General features: G+C 36.3%; 2 protein-coding genes across 3 annotated transcripts in view; one reads left to right on the forward strand and one right to left on the reverse strand.

The window, feature by feature from the left end:
* LOC144964472 (uncharacterized) overlaps positions 1–14,543 on the reverse strand; it is a 29,584-nt gene extending 15,041 nt beyond the window's left edge. The window contains exons 1-10 of the mRNA XM_078898816.1: positions 14,357–14,543; positions 12,495–12,669; positions 12,102–12,200; positions 8,327–8,403; positions 7,557–7,609; positions 6,554–6,834; positions 5,839–5,931; positions 4,876–4,997; positions 4,637–4,697; positions 497–587 (exon numbers count right to left, since the gene is read on the reverse strand). Coding sequence (XP_078754942.1) covers positions 497–587; positions 4,637–4,697; positions 4,876–4,997; positions 5,839–5,931; positions 6,554–6,834; positions 7,557–7,609; positions 8,327–8,403; positions 12,102–12,200; positions 12,495–12,669; positions 14,357–14,397 — 1,093 coding nt within the window. The 5' untranslated portion in view covers positions 14,398–14,543. The remainder of the gene's footprint in view (positions 1–496; positions 588–4,636; positions 4,698–4,875; positions 4,998–5,838; positions 5,932–6,553; positions 6,835–7,556; positions 7,610–8,326; positions 8,404–12,101; positions 12,201–12,494; positions 12,670–14,356) is intronic.
* Positions 14,544–14,684: 141 nt separating this feature from the next.
* LOC144964473 (uncharacterized) lies at positions 14,685–19,446 on the forward strand. Of its 2 annotated transcripts, XM_078898817.1 has the most exons (3): positions 14,685–15,135; positions 17,801–17,861; positions 18,761–19,446. In XM_078898817.1, the coding sequence occupies exons 1-3, from the start codon at positions 14,988–14,990 to the stop codon at positions 18,867–18,869; spliced, it is 318 nt and encodes a 105-aa protein (XP_078754943.1). In that variant the 5' UTR covers positions 14,685–14,987; the 3' UTR covers positions 18,870–19,446. The 2 variants fall into 2 exon arrangements, with proteins under 2 accessions (XP_078754943.1, XP_078754944.1); XM_078898818.1 differs by lacking the exon at positions 17,801–17,861 and having other exon boundaries at positions 15,024–15,135.
* The last annotated feature ends 7 nt before the right edge of the window (positions 19,447–19,453 follow it).

Here is a 19,453-nt window from a genome sequence, read left to right on the forward strand (position 1 = left end):
GTTCCATAACTCTTATTCTTTGAATATTCCTTGATGACCGGGAAAAAAAAAGTAATTTAAAATTGTGACAATAAACGCAACTGTAAAGTGGCCATTTTTTCATCGTGCTAAAACAGGACAACCTAACGCATAATACCATCAGGACCCAACAAAGGAGTATGATTGGACAATCATAAAACAATCTAGATTTAGAGCTTTTCTGTTCCATGTATTAATTTGCTAGTCAAAAAAGTATAATCTATTCCTGGGACATGTATAGGTCATTTCCATACACATAAACAGTCCACTTTTCATTTCTTTAAAATGTTCTTAGATTGCCAAATCGGGACAGTCTCGATTTTATTGAGACAGTTGGCCACTATGTAATTGTAATTCAAAGCGTTTAAATTTGTTTTTGAACGTGTTGCCCTGTTGTAATTTTTCAGTCTCTTTGGTTGTCAACGACTTCAATCCTGGTGTTAAAGATGAAGGAGGTGAGATATTAGTGCAGACTTACGCTGCTGGGGTACTCCTGTAATGAGACCCGTGTGTACTGATGGGGGGAGGGCGGCCAGGGCTTGCTGGAAACTGATGTACGACTGCTGGACCTAGATAGGAAAAAAGCCAAGCAAACATGACCATGGTTAATTAAACATGCAGCCTGTTTTATTTTTTTATTTTTTTTTTTTACACAGGACTGCTCCCAGAGGACAAAGATGGGTCAAAAGGTGAGGATTGGAACTGGGGTGGGCTGGGATGGGGGGAGGGCGTACATGAATCTAAAACATAGCAATAACAATAAATAATATATTTTAGTTAATTTATCAAATGATGATGATGATGACGACGACGACGACGACGACGACGACGACAACGATGATGATGATGATGATATATGAATACACTGACAATTTCAATTATAAAAACAATAATTATAATAATAACACAGACTTGCCAACCCCCTGAAATAATTTTTAGGGAAACATGGAAAAAATCAAAAAGATCCCAAATGACATTAGCAATTTGTCGAGAGAAAAATATAACCCAAAAAAAACTGGCAGAAAATCTGAAAAAAAAAAATTGAATCAGAGGTGTTTATCATAAAATAGCTACATTCAGCTGGATCTATTCAAAATTGAACAGTTAGTGCAACTGGCACTGGATAAACTCATTTTATGTGACAACTATTCAACAATTCTCATAAAAACCAGGAGTATCTATGGGAAAAAAATAACATCAAAGGTGAAGATTTCATTACAAAAAAAACAAAAAACAAAACAAACAAACAAATCTTAAGTTTTCGGGTAGTTATTTCTTTTGCGGGATGTTTCAATTACAGTCGGGAAAGCATAAGAAGATACTTATTTTCGGAAGTCCCCCACCTTTTCAGGAGGTTTGGCAAGACTGCACTAGTAACAATAATAACAATAATATTAATAACAAGAATAATAAATAAGAGGGGGAGTCGGGGGAATTTGGGACCTGGAGAAGGGGGTATTGAAGGCTAAGGATTAATTCAAAGAATTAAGTAAAACAAGCCATTTTTTCAGAGCATGACATACAAAGCCTGTCAGAATAGAGACCTGCCACATGGCAAAACAAAGAATAACAAAAGCTAGACCACTGAACTTAGATCACAAGAAAAGAAAAGTGACAATGAGCAAGTTCAGTTCAAAAATCAAATGGTACTAGTCTTAGAATTATCAGTGCTGACGGAAACAAAATGTGAATAGGCGAAAAATTGTGAACGATTGCCTTTAAGCCCCATTAAACTGCACTAACTAACCCAAACTTTCTTATTTCTGGAAAGTAGTAAACTGCACCACACATCAAGTCAATCACTGCCAGTATGTTTGATTGGGAAAATGTAATTTTTTAAAAGGAGGAAATTCCTCCTCTGTCTCCAAAATCGCAGATAGGAAATTCCTCCTCTGTCTCCAAAATCGCAGATTTCCATGGATCCGAGGTAAACATCAGCACTGATCTATAACCAATGAGTTCCCTTCAAAAGTTGTTTATTCCTTTAATACAGTCAGAAAATAAACATATTTAAAAGAATGACACTACCAGCCGAATGAGGATGCTCTTTACAGCAGGTACATATTTTTAAAAACCCTGTAAAGCAAATAAGTAGCTAATGAGAGAATCAGGTGGCCAATAATTAAACTGTCAGGACTTCTGGTGCAAAAGGAAACATTTAATTTGTCGGTTTCAAATGGTATCATCGGCCAAATTCAATCGATCCAGCAAAAAAAAAAATGTATTACAATAACTGATGACAATTTTTAGAAAGAAAAGGATGAAAAATGTTGGGTCTTGTATTTTGAATTCACAAAATAAATCATGAAATCATTTCAATATTATTTTAAAGAGAAAGAAATAAATGAATAAACCAACTGATGAAGAGATATTGGAAATGATTCTATGAATCTTAGAGTGGCTATTTCAGTATAAGGTTTATGTCGTAATGAACAGCAGGAGAACTTTATAATAAGACAACAATCGAGACAGGACCTGAAAGAGAGCAATTTTATCATGAGGAAAAATCACAAATGTATGAGGGAAGCTGTACTATACGTATGAGAGAGATATGGATCTTTGACAAACATATTTGGACAGGAATGTAACATTAATTAATGTCATGTTCTCAAAGTCAAATTGCTCATAAGGCAGTACTTTTCCAATGCTTTAATTGTTGTGGCTAGGAGGATCGTGAAAGATTTTACAAACCACCAAGGATATATTAGATACTAATACACTAAAATAGGCATAAAAGACAAAACTAGAATTTATATGTTTTTCTACAAAAATTTGCATTCTAATTTTAAATATGTTTCAGCAAACGTCATTTATGTAAAAGTCACTTATTTAAAAGGATCAGAACTAAATTGCATTAATTGAATAATAAAAAAAAAGCTTCTCTTCACTATTTCCGCTAAAATTTAGTTACGAAATCCAAATTGAAAGAAATTGTGTAAACTTAGCCTCAGAGTTAAAAAAATAATCTGGGTCTGATTTTATCTGTAAAAGTTTTTAGGGTATGTTAGTACCATCAACATCAAGGCCAGTGTGAACGTTACACGACTGTCCAAATACTTAATCAATCAGTCTTTCTATTGGTTGAAACCAAACAGAATAATTGGAGGGTTATCGACAACACCATCTACTACATGTACCCATATCTGCCTACTTGAATATTTCACAATCAGTAACCAACGCAAAATACATCAGTAATATATAGAAGTAGAAGAATTTCAGCAATACTATACTATACTAAACAAAACAAAAAAATGCTACATCCAACCTTTCAAAGTAAAATAAACTTTGTAGTTGACGGCCACCATTATGAGTTAGCCGTGGATTTAACTAAGCAGTAGCCTTTATAAATTTCTGATAATTTTTTTTCTCCTTAAAATTGCGGTAACTTAAGAAAAGAAAAAAAAATATAATATATATATTCTCTAACACGGTGGCCAAATTGCTTTGAAATCAAAATCCATATTTCTTCCATTTTCATATGATCATAATTATCAAATTTCCGTAACAATTACGGATAATCCGTAAAAGTAGGCAGGTATGCATACCAAAATGACAACAAAAAGGAGTATGTTATTCAGAAACAACTAATCTAGCTGTTCATATTTATGGTATAATTATAATTAATATAATCTATATTTTAAGATTGGTTTTATATCACAATTGTCAATGGCCAAATCAATAATATATCCATAACAATATTTTCTTTTCAGAAAAAGTTCAATAGTATAATTTTCATACAACCAATAACTAAAAACGAATCTTTTTTAAAACAGCATCATGAGCGATTGGAAAATGAGTAAAACTTTCGATTTGAATATCATTGGTAGCATTACATCATAGGTTTTCAAAAATGTCATGGCTTAAAATTTCAAGTCGAAACAGTCTTCTGGGGTGTATGAATCATCTCTATGTCCTTTTGAGCTTCAAGAAAATTAATTCAAACTGGATATGGACAAATCTCATGCTCGATCCAACCATATGGTTTGTTTGTTTGTTGTTTGTTTTTTTTTAACATTTGTCATTTAACATCTTACTTGTCCTGAAAGAGAACACAATTAATCTGACATCTGCCTTAATTCTTGCATTAATTCTAAAAATGTAAGCAATGACCAAATAAGTATTGTTTTTTTTCTTTTTATGAAAACTCCTCTAAATACAGCACAATATAGAGGGCAGAGAGAAACCAACTGCAAAGTTGTGAGGGAGGAGAGAAAAAACAACTTTCGTTTCTTTTCACTGAAAACAACTTGCATTAATACAGAATAAACCTCAGAAAGGTAAATATTGAATTCTATGGCCATCCATTGTTATGATGAAATGGATATATGAAAATGAAAGGCGTTAATAGTATTTGATATTTGTTCTCCCAATTAAAAACTTTGCAAAAGGTTCCTATCTAATGAGTGTCTTACCTTCTTTTGTCAAAGACCTGTGGAAGGAAGTCTGTTAATGTCTCACCTACCAATACCACAACAGTTCAATATAGGACCTATCACTAAATCTGGGAGAGAAAGTCTGTTATTGTTTGATTCTCATTCTTCTTTTTTTTTTTTTTCATTTTTATATACATGTTCCACCTTAACAGGTTTAATCGAGTAATCTCCTTTCTCCTACTTACAGTTTGTATCAAGTTTTCTGCCAATTTCTTTGCTTCTTGTAGTTGAATCAGCGAGGAATGCCTATTAGATGATAGAAATAGCAAATGATTAGGTCACATCTTAAGAGTAAACCTTTCAATATAAGCGTATGACACAATATTACAAGTGATTGATATTTTAAGATCACTCTAAATTTTTTTTTAATTTCATTTTGCATCCCAACAAAAACACATGCAGACCCACAGGTTTCTTTACTTACTCCAGATGTACATGCATCGGTTCAAAGGCATCAGCTCCATTGAGGTCCAAAAAACCAGATCCTTTTCCTCTCAGACTAACACTAACCCCAGTTTCATTTTGGATATGCTGGAGGAATGAACTCTGAAAGTAAATATAATAATGAACTTGAGAGAGAAAAGTTGAATGAAAAGGCTGAATAAATATTTTAAACTAAATATCTAGGTAAGCAGCTAAACCAGCATTTTAAATCATATCTATTGGTTATTAACAATAAAAATATATTTCTAAAATTTATCTGGTTGCATTAAAAACATAACTGATAAAATATATACAGTCACATGCCTCGAATACGAACACGTTAATTCCCAGCATTTTGTCCAAATTACAAAGACATCTGAATAGTCGAATCAGTGCCTCAAGTGTACAAATAAAGAAGAATAAATCCGTCTCCAGGCAACCTGTCTGGATAATGGAGACATCCGGGTTGTGGAGTTCTGGATTAGAGAGCCGTGACTGCTTTTAATACAAATAATTCTCAAGCACAATGTTATCCTATTCGTCTGTTTCTCTTGACTGGACCATACAGTGTTTTTGTGCAGCAAATGTTTTTGTGCAGCACATTTTAAAGTGAAATGAATCCCAAGTTTATATTTTCACCAACAATCCCACTGATCCTTATCTCTGGTAAAATTTAAAGAAACCGTCAGAAGAATCGGGTTATCCAATCACAAAATAAAATAAAATATTGCTGCTTGAAGCTTGAAGAAATAAATAACAATAATGTTACATTCATCTTGTTTTGTTGATAAAGGGGAAACCCGGAACGCACAACACATCTTCTGTCTTTATAGATTAAATAAAAGCTTCCATTCAATTTCCTGTTTATTTATTTGACCCAGAGTAACGTTCCACGAGGAAAAAAAACAAACTGTCCCAATCATGACATCAAATTTTAGATGCAAATTACTCCATAATTGCTTACCCCTGGGCCCAGCAATTTGTTCTTTGTGTCAAAATTTGGAGGTGCATGTTCCAATCCAACATATAGTTTCTCTTGCATAACTGTAACCTGAACCTGAAAAGAGAAACAAAAAATTATTTCCATGTACGATTATTTCCAAAGTTGCGAAATGTGGTGCAGTGATTTTTTGCATACGGGCATATATTTTAAGTGACATTACAATTACAAATTTTGAATATCAATAGTGATAGACTTAAGTTTTCTACCAATGTCCAATTCCTTTGATCTTGTTATCGTTTGCAATAAAATATGACTCAAACTTTAAAATGTTTAATGTAATGGTGTGTTGATTTTCTTTCCCTTGAGGAAAATAATCATAACAAAGTGGCATTCAGTAGCATAGCATAGCAAATAATTTTGGGTTGTTTCAAATAGTGTAATAATAGCATTTAAACAGTATTTAAACAACAATGAAAACATGCTCCCAGCATTTATAATTTATCTCTTTTATATAATACATTGGATGACACAAGCAGTCCGTTGGGTACATATCCATTTTTTGGACAATGGCATAGATGTAAAAAAACAGGGGGAAACCTCCAAATTTTTATGCCTGTCTCTGACGTGACAATGAATGTTGTGTGATTTAACCTTCTTGTTAAATTAGATCTATTTTTGCAGGAAAATGCTATTTGATGATTTTCATAGTTTTAAAAAAAAATCCATAGAATCTTACTGTGGCAGGTTGCGGCGGCTGCAAGTGCATCGGGGGTTGAGGAATCATTTGTTGCATCTGGGGTGGAGGCTGTGTCATCTGCTGAGGGGATGGCAGGGACATGAGAGGGGGTGGTGGTGGTGGCTGATTCTTTCCTGCTTCAAACTGTGGGTTGTTGAAATTGGGCCTCTGTGGAGAATGGAACCTTGGGCCTCCGTGGAACCCAGGGCCACCGTGGCCCTTCTTCTTCATTTTATCTCCACCCATGGCCTTGATGATTTCATCTATTTTCTGGACTGCAACTGTTTCAAAAAAAATGTTTAAAAACTTTTTTTTAATGGTGACTGCTTCAATGTGGATATTTCATAAGACAGTTCCTTTTAAAAAGAAATTTGCTTTCTGACCTGCATCTTTATCACAAAATTTGCGTCTCCAGACCTTATACTTCAGACCTTAAAAGTAAGAGATCAAAATTCCCCCCCCCCCCCCCCCCCCCCCTCACAATGTAGCAACATGTCAGATAACCTGAATTTCAATGGTCTCATAGTAATGAAATACTCTTATACCATTACAAATAATAATTCATAATAAAAGTTAAAATAAGCCCACAACTACACATTCAGTTATCACCAGCAAATATGTGTACAAAGTGATAAACAAAACAAACTGTTGTTGGGGACTTTTTTTCCCCTATTTCAATCGAAGTCTAGAAATGGTTGCAAAATAATTAATCATTTCCATCAGCCTAATAAAAAATTTAGTGCATTTTATTCACTTTATTTCAACGTACAAAAATTGGTTTTCAGTCTGAGGAGTGAATCAAAGACGACGGCTGATTTTCATCATTCTATGTTTATTAACATCCTTAACTTGAGCTTTTCTGTAGCACAATATCCACTTAACATGCTCAAAGCGCTTTACAAAGGGTGCCTGACCAACAGCAACACATAACATATAGAACTAGACATTTAAGGCTTTACTTTTTTACCCATTTTCCAAACATCAAAAGAGCAATTTGACTCACCATCTACAGATTCTTTCTTTGCAGCTTGGATGTTAAGGTACAAACATCGATCTCTGAAAAATTAAAAATCAGACGAGATTTTCAGCATGTCGTTCTTTTGATTCTGAGCAATGTCCAAATCACGAAAAATATTTTTGAGGAAAAATAAATGATAAATGCGCTTACAAATGAATATGAGAGAGAGATTGTTTTGTTTTTAAGGGTTTTAAGGCGCTTGCAACAGATTAAGGTCAAATCAGCGAGTAAAAAAGAAGAAAATGGGATAGTAAAAAGTTCTAGAATTACAATTAAAGCAATCAAGAAAAGGTAAGACAAAGGGGAATTGGTTCAAATAATAGGAAACAGGTGTAGATTCCAAGAGCATACTATCAAAGTACTTAGAGTTTAAGATCACTTTAAAGTCTCACCCAGACACCAGCACAAGTCCCCACTAAGAGGAATACACTCAAATGTTTTACAAATCATATATAATATAAAGAAAACATAATACAGTGCATAACAGAAAGATGATTTACAAGTAAAAAAAATATCATCTCCCAAAACTAACTATACATTTGACTGTTTCCCTCTCAGCCAGGCATCCGGCCAGGGCCAGGACAAAACCAAATAATCTCATTCCAAGACAAAGACAGAAAGCAAGTTGGAAAACAGATATAGGGGGATAGAATATGCAGTAAGTGCCTCCCTGCCCACGATGGGAGGTCAGGAACCCCACCCAGATTTCCCAGTATAATGATATAGTTTGACAGGTTGATTGTAATGAAAACTACCTAGGATTTCTAGCCTTTTCCTCTTCCGTCATGTATCGACCTCGAGTTGTAACAGAAGCACCGCTTGCCTTGGAAATCTGGAGAAAAAAAAGGAGATAAAAATGAAAAAAAAAAAAATTGCAGACTTGATTGAAATAATACCTCTGAAGAAATGTCACAAAAGCATTGATTTGGTTTTTTTTATTCTCTTAGAACATTCAATCACATGAGCAAATTTATACAGTAGAGCATGACCATAGCGGCACCCGCTACAACGGGACCTTACACAAACCCCGCTTTTTTTTACTATATAAATTCAATTACCTGTGCTTGGGTTTAGCGGGTCAAGGAAAGGCCCGAACTTGCTTACAGCGGGAAAAATTGAGCGAGCTGTAGGGCAAGAATTTATCGATCGGCTAAATTTTTCACGCGCCGCGACTCAGCGAGTGACGTAGACTTGGCATTGTCTCTCTCTAACACACACGCCTCCGTCTACCTTTGTCTCGCTCGTGTCTTCACTCACACCTCTCGTGTCTACCCGCACTTCTTTTGCCGCTCGCTCTATTTCTTTGTATGATTGTATGCGTTGACTGGTCAGTCTTGCGGTGATTAAAAGTTGGGCAACTTGATTTAACCCTCTCCTTACCAACTATAGGAAAATTGTCACATTCGTTACGATACAACTAACAGTTTTATTATTCAAATTTCTTTTGTACATTATAAAGTTTAAAGAAAATAAACAGTGTGTTGTAGAGAATGTTTTGCTAAAGAAACTATGTATCACAAGAATTTTACTGCTGTTATGTCTGAGTGATAAGAAATATATTTTTGTGTTAGTTGGATGTGAAGTTTTGGGGAAAATCTTGAAAAAGGCTGATAAGAAGAGGGTTAAAAGAGATGCGTTGCACAAGCTAACGCCGTGTGTAAAGCCCTTGGCCAATTAGAGAGAAGAGGCTTGTACGCACGCGGTGGTGTGTACATTTTAATCCAGATCAGCCCTATTGTGCCATTCCTCATTCATTGCAATTGTTGCTGCTCCAGGATACGCATCACTCGCACTCGTTCGAATCGTATTATTTTTACTATTTAAGTACTCGTATCAAGAGAAATCCTGAGGAAACAATGGCTACCAAAGGAAAGAGGAAATGTTTCTCACTCGAATTGAAAGCTGAAATAATCAACGAAGTAGACAAGAAAAGGAAGACGAAATCGCAAATTTGCAGGGATTATGAGATTTCATCTGGAACGCTCTATACCTTTTTGAGAGATAGAGAAGCAATCTTGTCAGCAATCAGTAAAGGACAATTCAACCCAGACAGAAAACGTCTCAAGACCACAGGACAAGAAGAACTGGACCGCTGCCTCCTCGTTTGGTTTCATCAAGCTCGGGCCTGTAGCACACCTATTTCAGGCCCCATCCTTTTTGAGAAAGGCGAGGAATTAGCACAGGAGCTTGGTTTGACAGACTTTCTGATGAGCAGAGGTTGGATCGACAGATTTAAACTCAGGCACGGCATTGGCCTGAAAGTAATCAGTGGAGAAGCTGCCTCGGCACCAATAGAAACAACAGTGGAGTGGAGAGGAAAGGAGCTGCAAGAAATTATGAAGGAATACAACAAGAAGGATATTTTCAACGCAGACGAAACTGGGCTTTTTTACAAATGCCTGCCCAACAAGACACTGGCAATGAAAGGAGACACCTGCACGGGTCAAAAGATTCCAAAAGAAAGAATTTCAATCCTTTTGGCAACCAACATGGATGGAAGTCAAAAGCTACCCCTTCTTGTCATTGGAAAATCTGAAAGGCCACGATGCATGAAGAACATCCGAACTCTTCCTGTGACCTACAAAGCGAACAAAAATGCTTGGATGACGGGATCAATCTTCGAGGAATGGCTTCGAAAGTTAGACAGAAAATTTCTCCTTGAAGGCCGTAGTATAGCGCTCATTGTGGACAACTGCAGTGCTCATCCTCGGTTGGACGGCTTGAGAGCAGTGAAACTTGTCTTTCTTCCTCCGAACACTACAAGTGTTCTACAGCCTTGTGACCAGGGCATAATACAGAACTTCAAGTGCCTCTACAGAAAAAGGGTTCTCCGAAGATTCATCACACTTCTTGATGAAAGTGGATCCGATGACGCACACTACAAAATGACTGTCCTCGATGCCATCAACTACTCCGCTGCCGCTTGAGATGATGTGAAACAAGCAACTATCGCAAACTGTTTCAGGAAGGCAGGCTTCACACAAGAGGATGGCGACAGTGTGAGTGAAGTTGTAATTGTAACCAACCCCTCTACTGTAACTGACAGCGCAGAGGAACATGAAGCGATACACCTCTTCAACCAAGCAGCAAAAGCTCTCGGCATCACTCAACAAACATTTGGAGAGTATGTTGAGGTGGACAGTCACATTCCCGCATCGGAACACTTAAGCCTCAAAGAGATAGCGCTCGCAGCTCAGGAAACAGAAGTTATGACTGCATCCACTGCTACTGCTAGTGCTAGTAAGGAAAAGGACGAAGAGGAAGAAACTGACACTGATATGGAGCCAACCATTGTGTCCAACACAGAAGCAGAGAATGCCGTCAACACGCTGAGGCTTTATCTTCAGCAACACGAGAAGACATCAGAGGAACTTACGCTATTGAGTGACATGGAGAGAAGGCTTGGCAAGATCGTCACAAAGTCAAAGAAACAGTCAAGCATCAAGGCTTTCTTCAAACCTGTTTCGAAAGACAACCATCAGGTGTGATTCCCCAAGCCCATGAGACGTTCTGGGGGAGGAAGGGGCACACCTTACAGTACAGTCCTTCTAGCCTAAACCTCAGACCCCCCCCCCAAAAAAAAAAAAAATTAAAAAAATTAAAAAAACAATTTAAAAAAAACACACATAAAAACAAACAAAAAAAAAAACCCCAAAAAAAAACAAAAAACAAAACAAAACAAAAAAAAAAAAAAAAAAAAAAAAAAGTGAACCAAAGATAGTCCATTTCAGTTTCAAGGCTCATGGGTCACGTTAAATTTATTGACATTCAAGGGAGGTAATCGTGTATATTTTTGGGACATTTTCCCCTGCTTTCCTATAGCGGGAGCTTGCCTACAGCGGGATTTTTCTGCTGGGACCAAAAGTCCCGCTATAGGCATGCTCTACTGTATTAATGAGATCTCTGGGTAGATATTGATCTTTCTGTCATTCATTGAAAACCAGAAGTTTTAATCAAGTACTCGCTCGATTCTAGCACGCTCTTGGGAGAAGCCAAAATGCTGGCTAGAGAATCCGAGCATGTTGAAATCCTCTGCTCATGGGAAGTGATATTATTCAGTCACCCAGCTCCAGCGTGCCGTATTGCAAAATGTGCTTGAATTCAGCGTGCTGGAATCCAGCAAGTACTACAGTGTCACTTTTCACTCATACCAGCATCCAGGAAAAAGGAAGACGACATAACTCTTTAAACAAGTTCAGTATCTTCTTCATTCTTGGAGTAGGGGGTGCTTACGAAAAAGGGAGGAGAAAAAGGAAACCCTTGCAGCATGAGTCTAGCCTGAGGTCACCCAAAATCACAACGACTTCACCAAAACAGAGATACTCTCAGATACCCACATTCATTTATAAAGACGATATCATAATATATGACAAAATAAATACACCCCTATTGCTCACTCTTAAAGACAGTTGCAGAATCCACGTCTAACTAATTCATTTAAAAGAAGCACAAAAAACCTCTAAGTAAGGAGAGCAGATAACAAAGAGGAAGAAGGCTAGAGTTGAGTGAGATAAATATGGAAATTCCTACCTCTTCTTGAGTGCCTCCTCTTGTCAGTGTGTTGCGACATGGTAGAGGAAGGTAGTTGATTCCAACTTCAGCAACAACAAGGCTGTTTGGACCTCCAACCTAAATCAATGGCAAGGATACAAATATACAACACAGAAAGTTAAAATATCATGGGCTTAGAAAGCACAGAGCTGGTGCCTTCATATTTACACATTTTAATTACAATGTTCATAAAAGCATTTTTCTATGAGTAACAGTGGCGTCAATAGAAGAATACAGTCTTGAGTTTTATTGTTATTTTTATGTGAATGATCCAGAAGCAAAACCAATAACTAAAAACAAAAAACAAAATAAAAAACACTAAGTTTTCAATTTATAAAATTCTATCTCAAAGCACTGACATGATACGCCTACCTTTTTGGTAACAACATTCTGAACTCCTGAATGTAACTGGTTCGGTTTCAGCATTCCTTTGGCAATCAACATAGCATTGACTTTGGCAGCTGCCTCAGCAGCGGCTTCCAGACTACTCTTGTCGTCATCGTCAGGAATCCCATGATGACTTCCCATCAACCCTTTGTCATTGTCACTGAAAACAAGTATAATCAATAAATTTTAAACCACAGCAAATAGAAAGCAAACTCCTCCTTCCTCTTGATACAAGGATGCCCTTTGATAAAATAAAAAATGCCTGAATTTTTTTTTTCTTGTAAAGACCATAATTCCAATAATTTGTGTAAAGCTTCTCTTCCTCAAATGGTATCATCCTTAAATTATAGAAAAGGATACAGTATATCAATCTAGCTTTCCCTTTACTGTTGCCTTTAAACAACCAATACTTCCATCTTTTAAGAAAAACAGCATCTCACCAATGGCGATCGAGGTCAGCCAGAAGATTTCAAAAAGCTGGTTTGTAGCGGAATCAGCTACGATATAGGAATTAATTTAAAACTTCTAATGGATAAAATGGATTAAAAAAACATTTAATCTAATGACATTCTTTATTAGCTTGAGATCTACACAAATGTGAAAGCTATAAAATGTGACCAGAACGGTTTGTCTCAAAATCTAAATCTGAATCAATAAGGACTGATGAATAAAAACCTGTAGTAACAATAGCAGTGCGGAATGATGGACAGTTAGGGGGTCATCTTAAGACTCATCATCTGATGAAAGTTGTGGATGACGTGGCCTGGCAATGAATTCCATTCTCTTTTTCATAGTTCTTGAGAAAAAAAATGCTTTTAAAAATGCCAGTCTTAATGTGAAGGTTTATGAATTTGGATTTATATATGTGGAAGTTTTTTGTAGAACATCTGCTTGGTCTGGGTTTAAAGAGTTCCAGAATCATGAATTGTGTTGTTGAGGGGCCTATCTAATGTTTAGTGAAGTGATGTGAAATGTGAGCCTTGACTTTTTTTTCGATGTTTTTTGGGTTACCTCCCATCAGTTCAATATTCTTAATGTGCGTTTTAATGTAACCATTCCCAGGCTGAACAGGCATAATCCAAAGTAGTTGTTACTTAATATCTATTTCAGTTAGTTAAGCTGAGACTTCTTTTTGGAGGCACTGGCTTAGGTTTTGGTGTGGTGGTAAGAATCCTGTCTCAGAGTTCTATTTGTTTTCACAGCTACTTTGTCTTCAAACCATAATACTGCAGATTATTTTCTCCATATTTTTAATAGATAGTTATTTTCATAAGTAAAAAGGTCATAAGAATTGAAGGAAAGGGAAAGACCTGATTTTTTTACTTCCACTTCCACGTGAAAATTTTCTTCAAACAAGACCAGGCGGGGTCCGAGGTCGAGTTGGCATCAAGCCAAATGAAAAAATAAAACCTCTCCTTAAGTTCCCAAATATTTTCAATCAAAGCAAACCATTCACGATTTCCCCTTCGTTTAATTTTTTTTTTTTTTTTAAATTTACTATCTATCTATCTAAATCTAAATCTATTGATAGAACGCCTATGCTGAAGTGAAGGGGAAAAGAAAATGTGCGTCAGTTTTGACAGTTGACCCGATTGATTTGAATTTGATTAAATTATGGAATCTTAATAAATAATCAAATTTTGAGGATCTAGCATTATCTTGACAGAAGCAAATTGGGCATTTAATAAATAAGTTGCAGCCAGGGCTAGTCCAGTTGAAAACAAAACTCCCAGTCAAGTGCAGCGGCAGCAGCCGCTGAACAAGTTCAATCAATGATCAATGAATGGAAATGGGACCTCCGGCTCAGGCTTGGACTTGGATGTTTGGCTCTGTTTGACTCAATTTACCTTTGTCTCGAGTGATTTCGCCGATTGTGAAATGTCATCATTAATCGAATGGGGATTTTAGATCAAGGTCCACATTCACGCTGTAAAAAGGACTTCACTATTTATGCTTTTATTTATCATTATGCGTGATATGTATCCGCCATTTTGTTTTAAGGGTAGAAGGGCGACAAACGGCAAACTGCGGAGTGGCTGAGCAGCAAAATGAGGCAATCAAAGAGACGGAAAACGAGAAAAATAGAGCACAAGCTAAGGAAGATAACTCTTGCTGAAGGCCTAGCAGTGGCTTGTCTCATAGGCGAGCTATAGTGGGACAAAAAGCCAGCTGGGGGCGTCACCCCAGCGAGGCACAAGCTAGCACAAGTGAGACAACTTTTTTTGGCGGGTTAAAGTGCGCATGCGTCAATGCAGAATTACCAGTTTGGCAAAAAAAACGATTTTAACTGGGTTTGATATTTTGGTATTTGGGGAGTCTTTTGCTAAAATTAAGTGTAATTTTACCTAAATGATAGATAATTATAAAGTATTGACGGCATAACAAACAATGAGAATGTTTTCTTTTATTATATATGCATTTTTGCAAAAAAGAAAGCGATATCTATAATATTTGTCTTTTTTCCAAAAGTAGTATGGCATGTTTTATAAGAATAATCTCACAACCCTGGCATATCTGCCCGCCCTTTTCAATCTCAAGATGGCGAACTTAGTAGGCATCAAATACGAGTCAGGGGAAAAAATTAATTACCCCTGCTCGGACGCCGAGTTTGTTCTCCTGAACAATGGTGAGCTTGATGTATTATTTTGTTGTTGTTGTTTATATCTTGTTTAATGCATCTCTAGTTGATTGGCACCATTATTTTAGTCGGAATACTTTGCTTTCGCCGTAGCCGTAACCAATGTGAATGGGATTTTTAGTTTGTTTACAAGTGTCTATTTTCAAACTATAACCACACATCACATAGCGAAAGGAATAGCTCCATTTGTGTATAGGTAGTAAAGAGAGAAGAATAAATGCTCGAATCTATGGAAAAAGCTGAGTTCTTTGAGATGTTATTGGATTGAATTCCCATTAAAAGTGTTTTAAAACAGGGCAGCCGCTGAGTCGGCGGAACCGATCTTGTTTTCACGTTCAAGTTCAAAATTCAAAGTCGAAGTCGAAATGTCGGGGGCAAAAAAAAAAAAAAAAAAAAGGAAACCGCAATCGCACCTTTCATAGTGGCAATGTTTTAAAATCGGTACTACCGCAAACTCGGAGACCCAAATAATTTTGGGGTTTTGGGAGGGGGGAGAACTTTTTCTTTAAAAATTTTTTGGGGGTTTGTTTTGTTGGAAGGGGGGGGGGGGGGGGGGGGACTTTTTTTTTTTTTTAAAGTCTCTCCCCTCCCAAAACCCTACTAGACTTTTTAAAAAAAAGTTTTCCCCCTCCCAAAACCCCTACTAGACTTTTTTTAAAAAAGTTTTCCCCCTCCCAAACCCCAGAATTATTTGGGTCCCGAGTTTGCGGTATTGCTATTACCTTAAAATTGGTTGGGTTGAATGAAAATAAAGCTGTCTTAGACTAGACAGGTTCGTCAAGCCCATTTTAAGAGGCTGTGATTATCCCCAGTAATATTAATATTACGTCCTTAATATTAACAGAGTTATTCGACACCCGAGTCGCGCATGCGCATTTTGAGAATTAGCTACTCTCAACGACTTCTGTCGTGTGAATTTATCAGCATGGTGGTCGTAGGGCTAAATGGTTGTCTGAAGGCAGGAACTCATTAAAATGCTTAGGCTAGGGATTAAATGATCAGAACAATGAACAATTTGAATGTAAACCCTTCATCCGCATAGAAATTGTCTGAACAAATAATAGACAGAATGTCGTGTGAGCTCCTTGTTGGATGGAATCTTAATGACACGAAAGCCTCGTATGCTGAGAGGAGCATAGTGGTTGAGCTGCTTGACTCTTAATTGGAAGTTTTTGGGTTCAAAGCCCAACGGGGAACCTTATTTTTTCAATACTATTTTTTTTCCCCACTATTTTATTATTTAAAAAGTATTTTCCTTTATATTTTAAAGCTTATTTATTGATTTTTTTATATATTATTGTTCTTATTATTATCATTCTATCATTTTTTTTCTAATTATTATTAATATATTATTATTAATTTTTACTTTTGTCTGTCAAATAAACATTGTTGTCACAATAGTTAATTTATGAAAGTCATTACAATCATGGGGAAAATTTCTGAGCGCCACGTTTTACACCTGAGTACGGAGAGAGAATGTGAGCTTTTTCCAACATAGGCGAGCTATAGTGGGGCAAAAAGCCAGCTGAGGGAGGCACCTCAGCTAGGCACAAGTGAGACAACTTTTTTTGGCGGGTTAAGGTGCGCATGCGTCAATGCAGAATTACCAGTTTGGCAATAAAAAATAATAGTTTTACTGGGTTTGATATTTGGTATTTTGGGAGTGTTTTGCTAAATCACTTAATTTTACCTAAATGACAGATAATTATACAGTATTATTATATGGTGAGCCAAGGTCAAATTATTACGACCGCGTGACAAACAATGAGGATTTTTTTCTTTTATTATATGCATTTTTGCAGAAATAAAGCGATATCTATATTTTATCTTTTTTCCCATAACTAGTGTGGCATGTTCTATAAAAATAATCTCACAACCCTGGCATAATTTTTCTTGTACTGCCGCTGAGGTTAATATGATATATTATTTATATTGTTGTTGTTGCTCTTTGTTTAAGTCATCCAAGGGTTGATGGGTCTTTGAAAAATGTCACTTGCTTTCACTGTGGCGGACTGAACGGTGGGAATGTGTGACATTCATTTTCATTTGGTTACAACGAGTGGGGTTTGGAGTTGGAGATGTTTGGATTGGTGTGATGTTGGATAGTGTCATATTTCAACACATAGTATTAGATTTAGATAGTCTTGATATTTTAAGTAGAAAATAGTTCGTTTTGCATAGAACACTGATATGATTCATGATACTAAAACGGTTCATTCCTTTTCCAGATTCCAAATTATGATGGATGGTGATAGTGATAAGGTACTGGTCACTGACACTGGTGCCAGTGCTAATTTGTTTTAGTTTTATGAAGTGACTGGTTACCACAGAAACTTATAGCACCATTCTTGGCACAATGCTTGGTATCGCAATAACATTTTCAGCCAGTGAGAGCTGCTTTGATCAGTTCGGTTTGTTTGTTTTTTGTCATCGCAAAAATAGGGTTACAATAGACATAAAAATAAAAAGTAAAAAAAGAAAACCGATTCACATCCAGAATTTTATTCATGCCTAGATAAATCTTAAACAAATATTAATGTACAACAGACGTTTAAGACAATAGGAAAATTATTTTCGGAAAGCTCCTACATCCCCAGTATTCATTAAAGAATTAAAGGCTGTCATTATTCCCATTGAAAATTCGTTATCCCAGACACCTTTTTACCGGACGTTGCAAGGGATAAATGTCCCCACCCCCTTTTTTTTTTTTTTGAGTGAGTATTCTTTTCTCCCTTTTGTTTTGCCTTTTGTTCCGTTTCTGAGCATGAATTTCTTAATATTGTTTTTATTTTTAAAAAAAAATGTTTTCTCCTCTGTCTGACCATTTGGTCGCTCTCGGAATATTTCTGTTTGTTTGCTTTTTAATTAATTATTCTTTTTAGACACTTTTTCAGATTGGAGTGGGGACGAATATGACAATTTGCTAGAAACTAGAAAGGAACCAAGAGAGAGTTTTTTTTAAAAAAAAGTGGGGTGAGGATGGATGGGACATTTATCCCTTTCAACGTTCTGTAAAAAGAAGACGGAATTTTTTAAAAAGTGGCGGAACCAGGATTTGAACCCACAACGCCGATTCTGGTAAAACTTCCAGGGCAGACGACTAAACCATTCGGCCATGACACCCAATTCGAAGTAGACGCATATTGTGTATATGTAGTAACAACTGATTTATTGTTGGTTAATTTTGTTTTTATAGATATTTTATTAACTTTCCTTATTTCTATGTGCATTTGGAATCATTCCATATTCTGGAATGTGGATAATTGTTTAAAAGAGCGGAGTTTCAAATATGTGTCTGGGGATAATGAATTTTTGTCATCCTCAGACAGGTGTCAGGGGAGGGATAACGAATTTGCATTATCCCCAGGTGTCTGGGGATAATCACAGCGATTTTAAAAAGTATGAAAAATCTCTTGGGAGAGTAGAGGGCTAGGATTTAGTGAGTTAAGACTAAGATCTGGTGTTAGTAAGAATGAATCTCGCCTTTAATGGGTTAAATCTTATTGTTTGATTTTTTTTAAATTACACACAGCGAGTTTAAGTTTTTATTTTTTTTTAAATGAATTATTTACTATTGTTATGACATTTACTGCTTTTTTATTTTTTCTTAAAGGTGGCGTCAATTGGCACAGTGGTCAATCTATATATGGTCTGTTAATTCTCACAGTCCGCAACTGCGACAAAGTCCTGGTAAACCGGTGATGTGTATTCAACATGGATGACAGACTGCATTTGGAAGCAATTTTTATTGTAACCTGAGTGAAGTTTTCAGGTCCCACAGATTTGGTAAATGAAATGATTCTTATGTTACCGCAGTTATGAGAGATAAAAGTATTATTCTCTTTTAGACTTAAGTCAGACCTGTAAATCTTCCGACTTTTGTCGGGTTTCCGACAGTACGATTTTGCTCTATAAGTGCTAATATTTTAAAATACAATTAATTGTAAAAATATAATTCGTAACGTCAAAGAACAGAACCAATAAAAAAAAGAAAATAAATGACTTTTATTTCGTTCCTCGAAAAAATCTGATTTTATTCCCTTTCAAATGCTGACTTTAGGAGAAAAAATTGTTCTTTGTCGCATCAAAAACAAAACAAAACTAGGCTGTCTATCAGTTAGCTATAATATTATCATGTCACCTACACGCTCCTCTAGACGTGGATGTATTCACTGCCTGGCTACTGTGCCACAACCAGCGAGAGACGGTTGCGAAGTTCGCGCGAGTCGTCAAACACAGACCTAGTCAGTAAATAATGCATGCACGGAAGTGTGTCGGGGCTTCTCGGACCGGAAGCAGGCCTGCA

The sequence above is a fragment of the Berghia stephanieae genome, chromosome 2 (assembly GCF_034508935.2).
Source record: "Berghia stephanieae isolate SIO BIC M18660-M18661 chromosome 2, UCSD_Bste_1.3, whole genome shotgun sequence".
NCBI classification, from domain to species: domain Eukaryota; kingdom Metazoa; phylum Mollusca; class Gastropoda; order Nudibranchia; family Aeolidiidae; genus Berghia; species Berghia stephanieae.

Coding starts and splice junctions, on each gene's coding strand:
- LOC144964473 (XM_078898817.1), top strand. CDS start 14,988: ATGTTTTATAAGAATAATCTCACAACCCTGGCATATCTGCCCGCCCTT. Junction 15,136..17,800: donor GTTTGTTCTCCTGAACAATG/GTGAGCTTGATG, acceptor TCGTTATCCCAG/ACACCTTTTTACCGGACGTT. Junction 17,862..18,760: donor CCCCTTTTTTTTTTTTTTGA/GTGAGTATTCTT, acceptor TTTTTCTTAAAG/GTGGCGTCAATTGGCACAGT.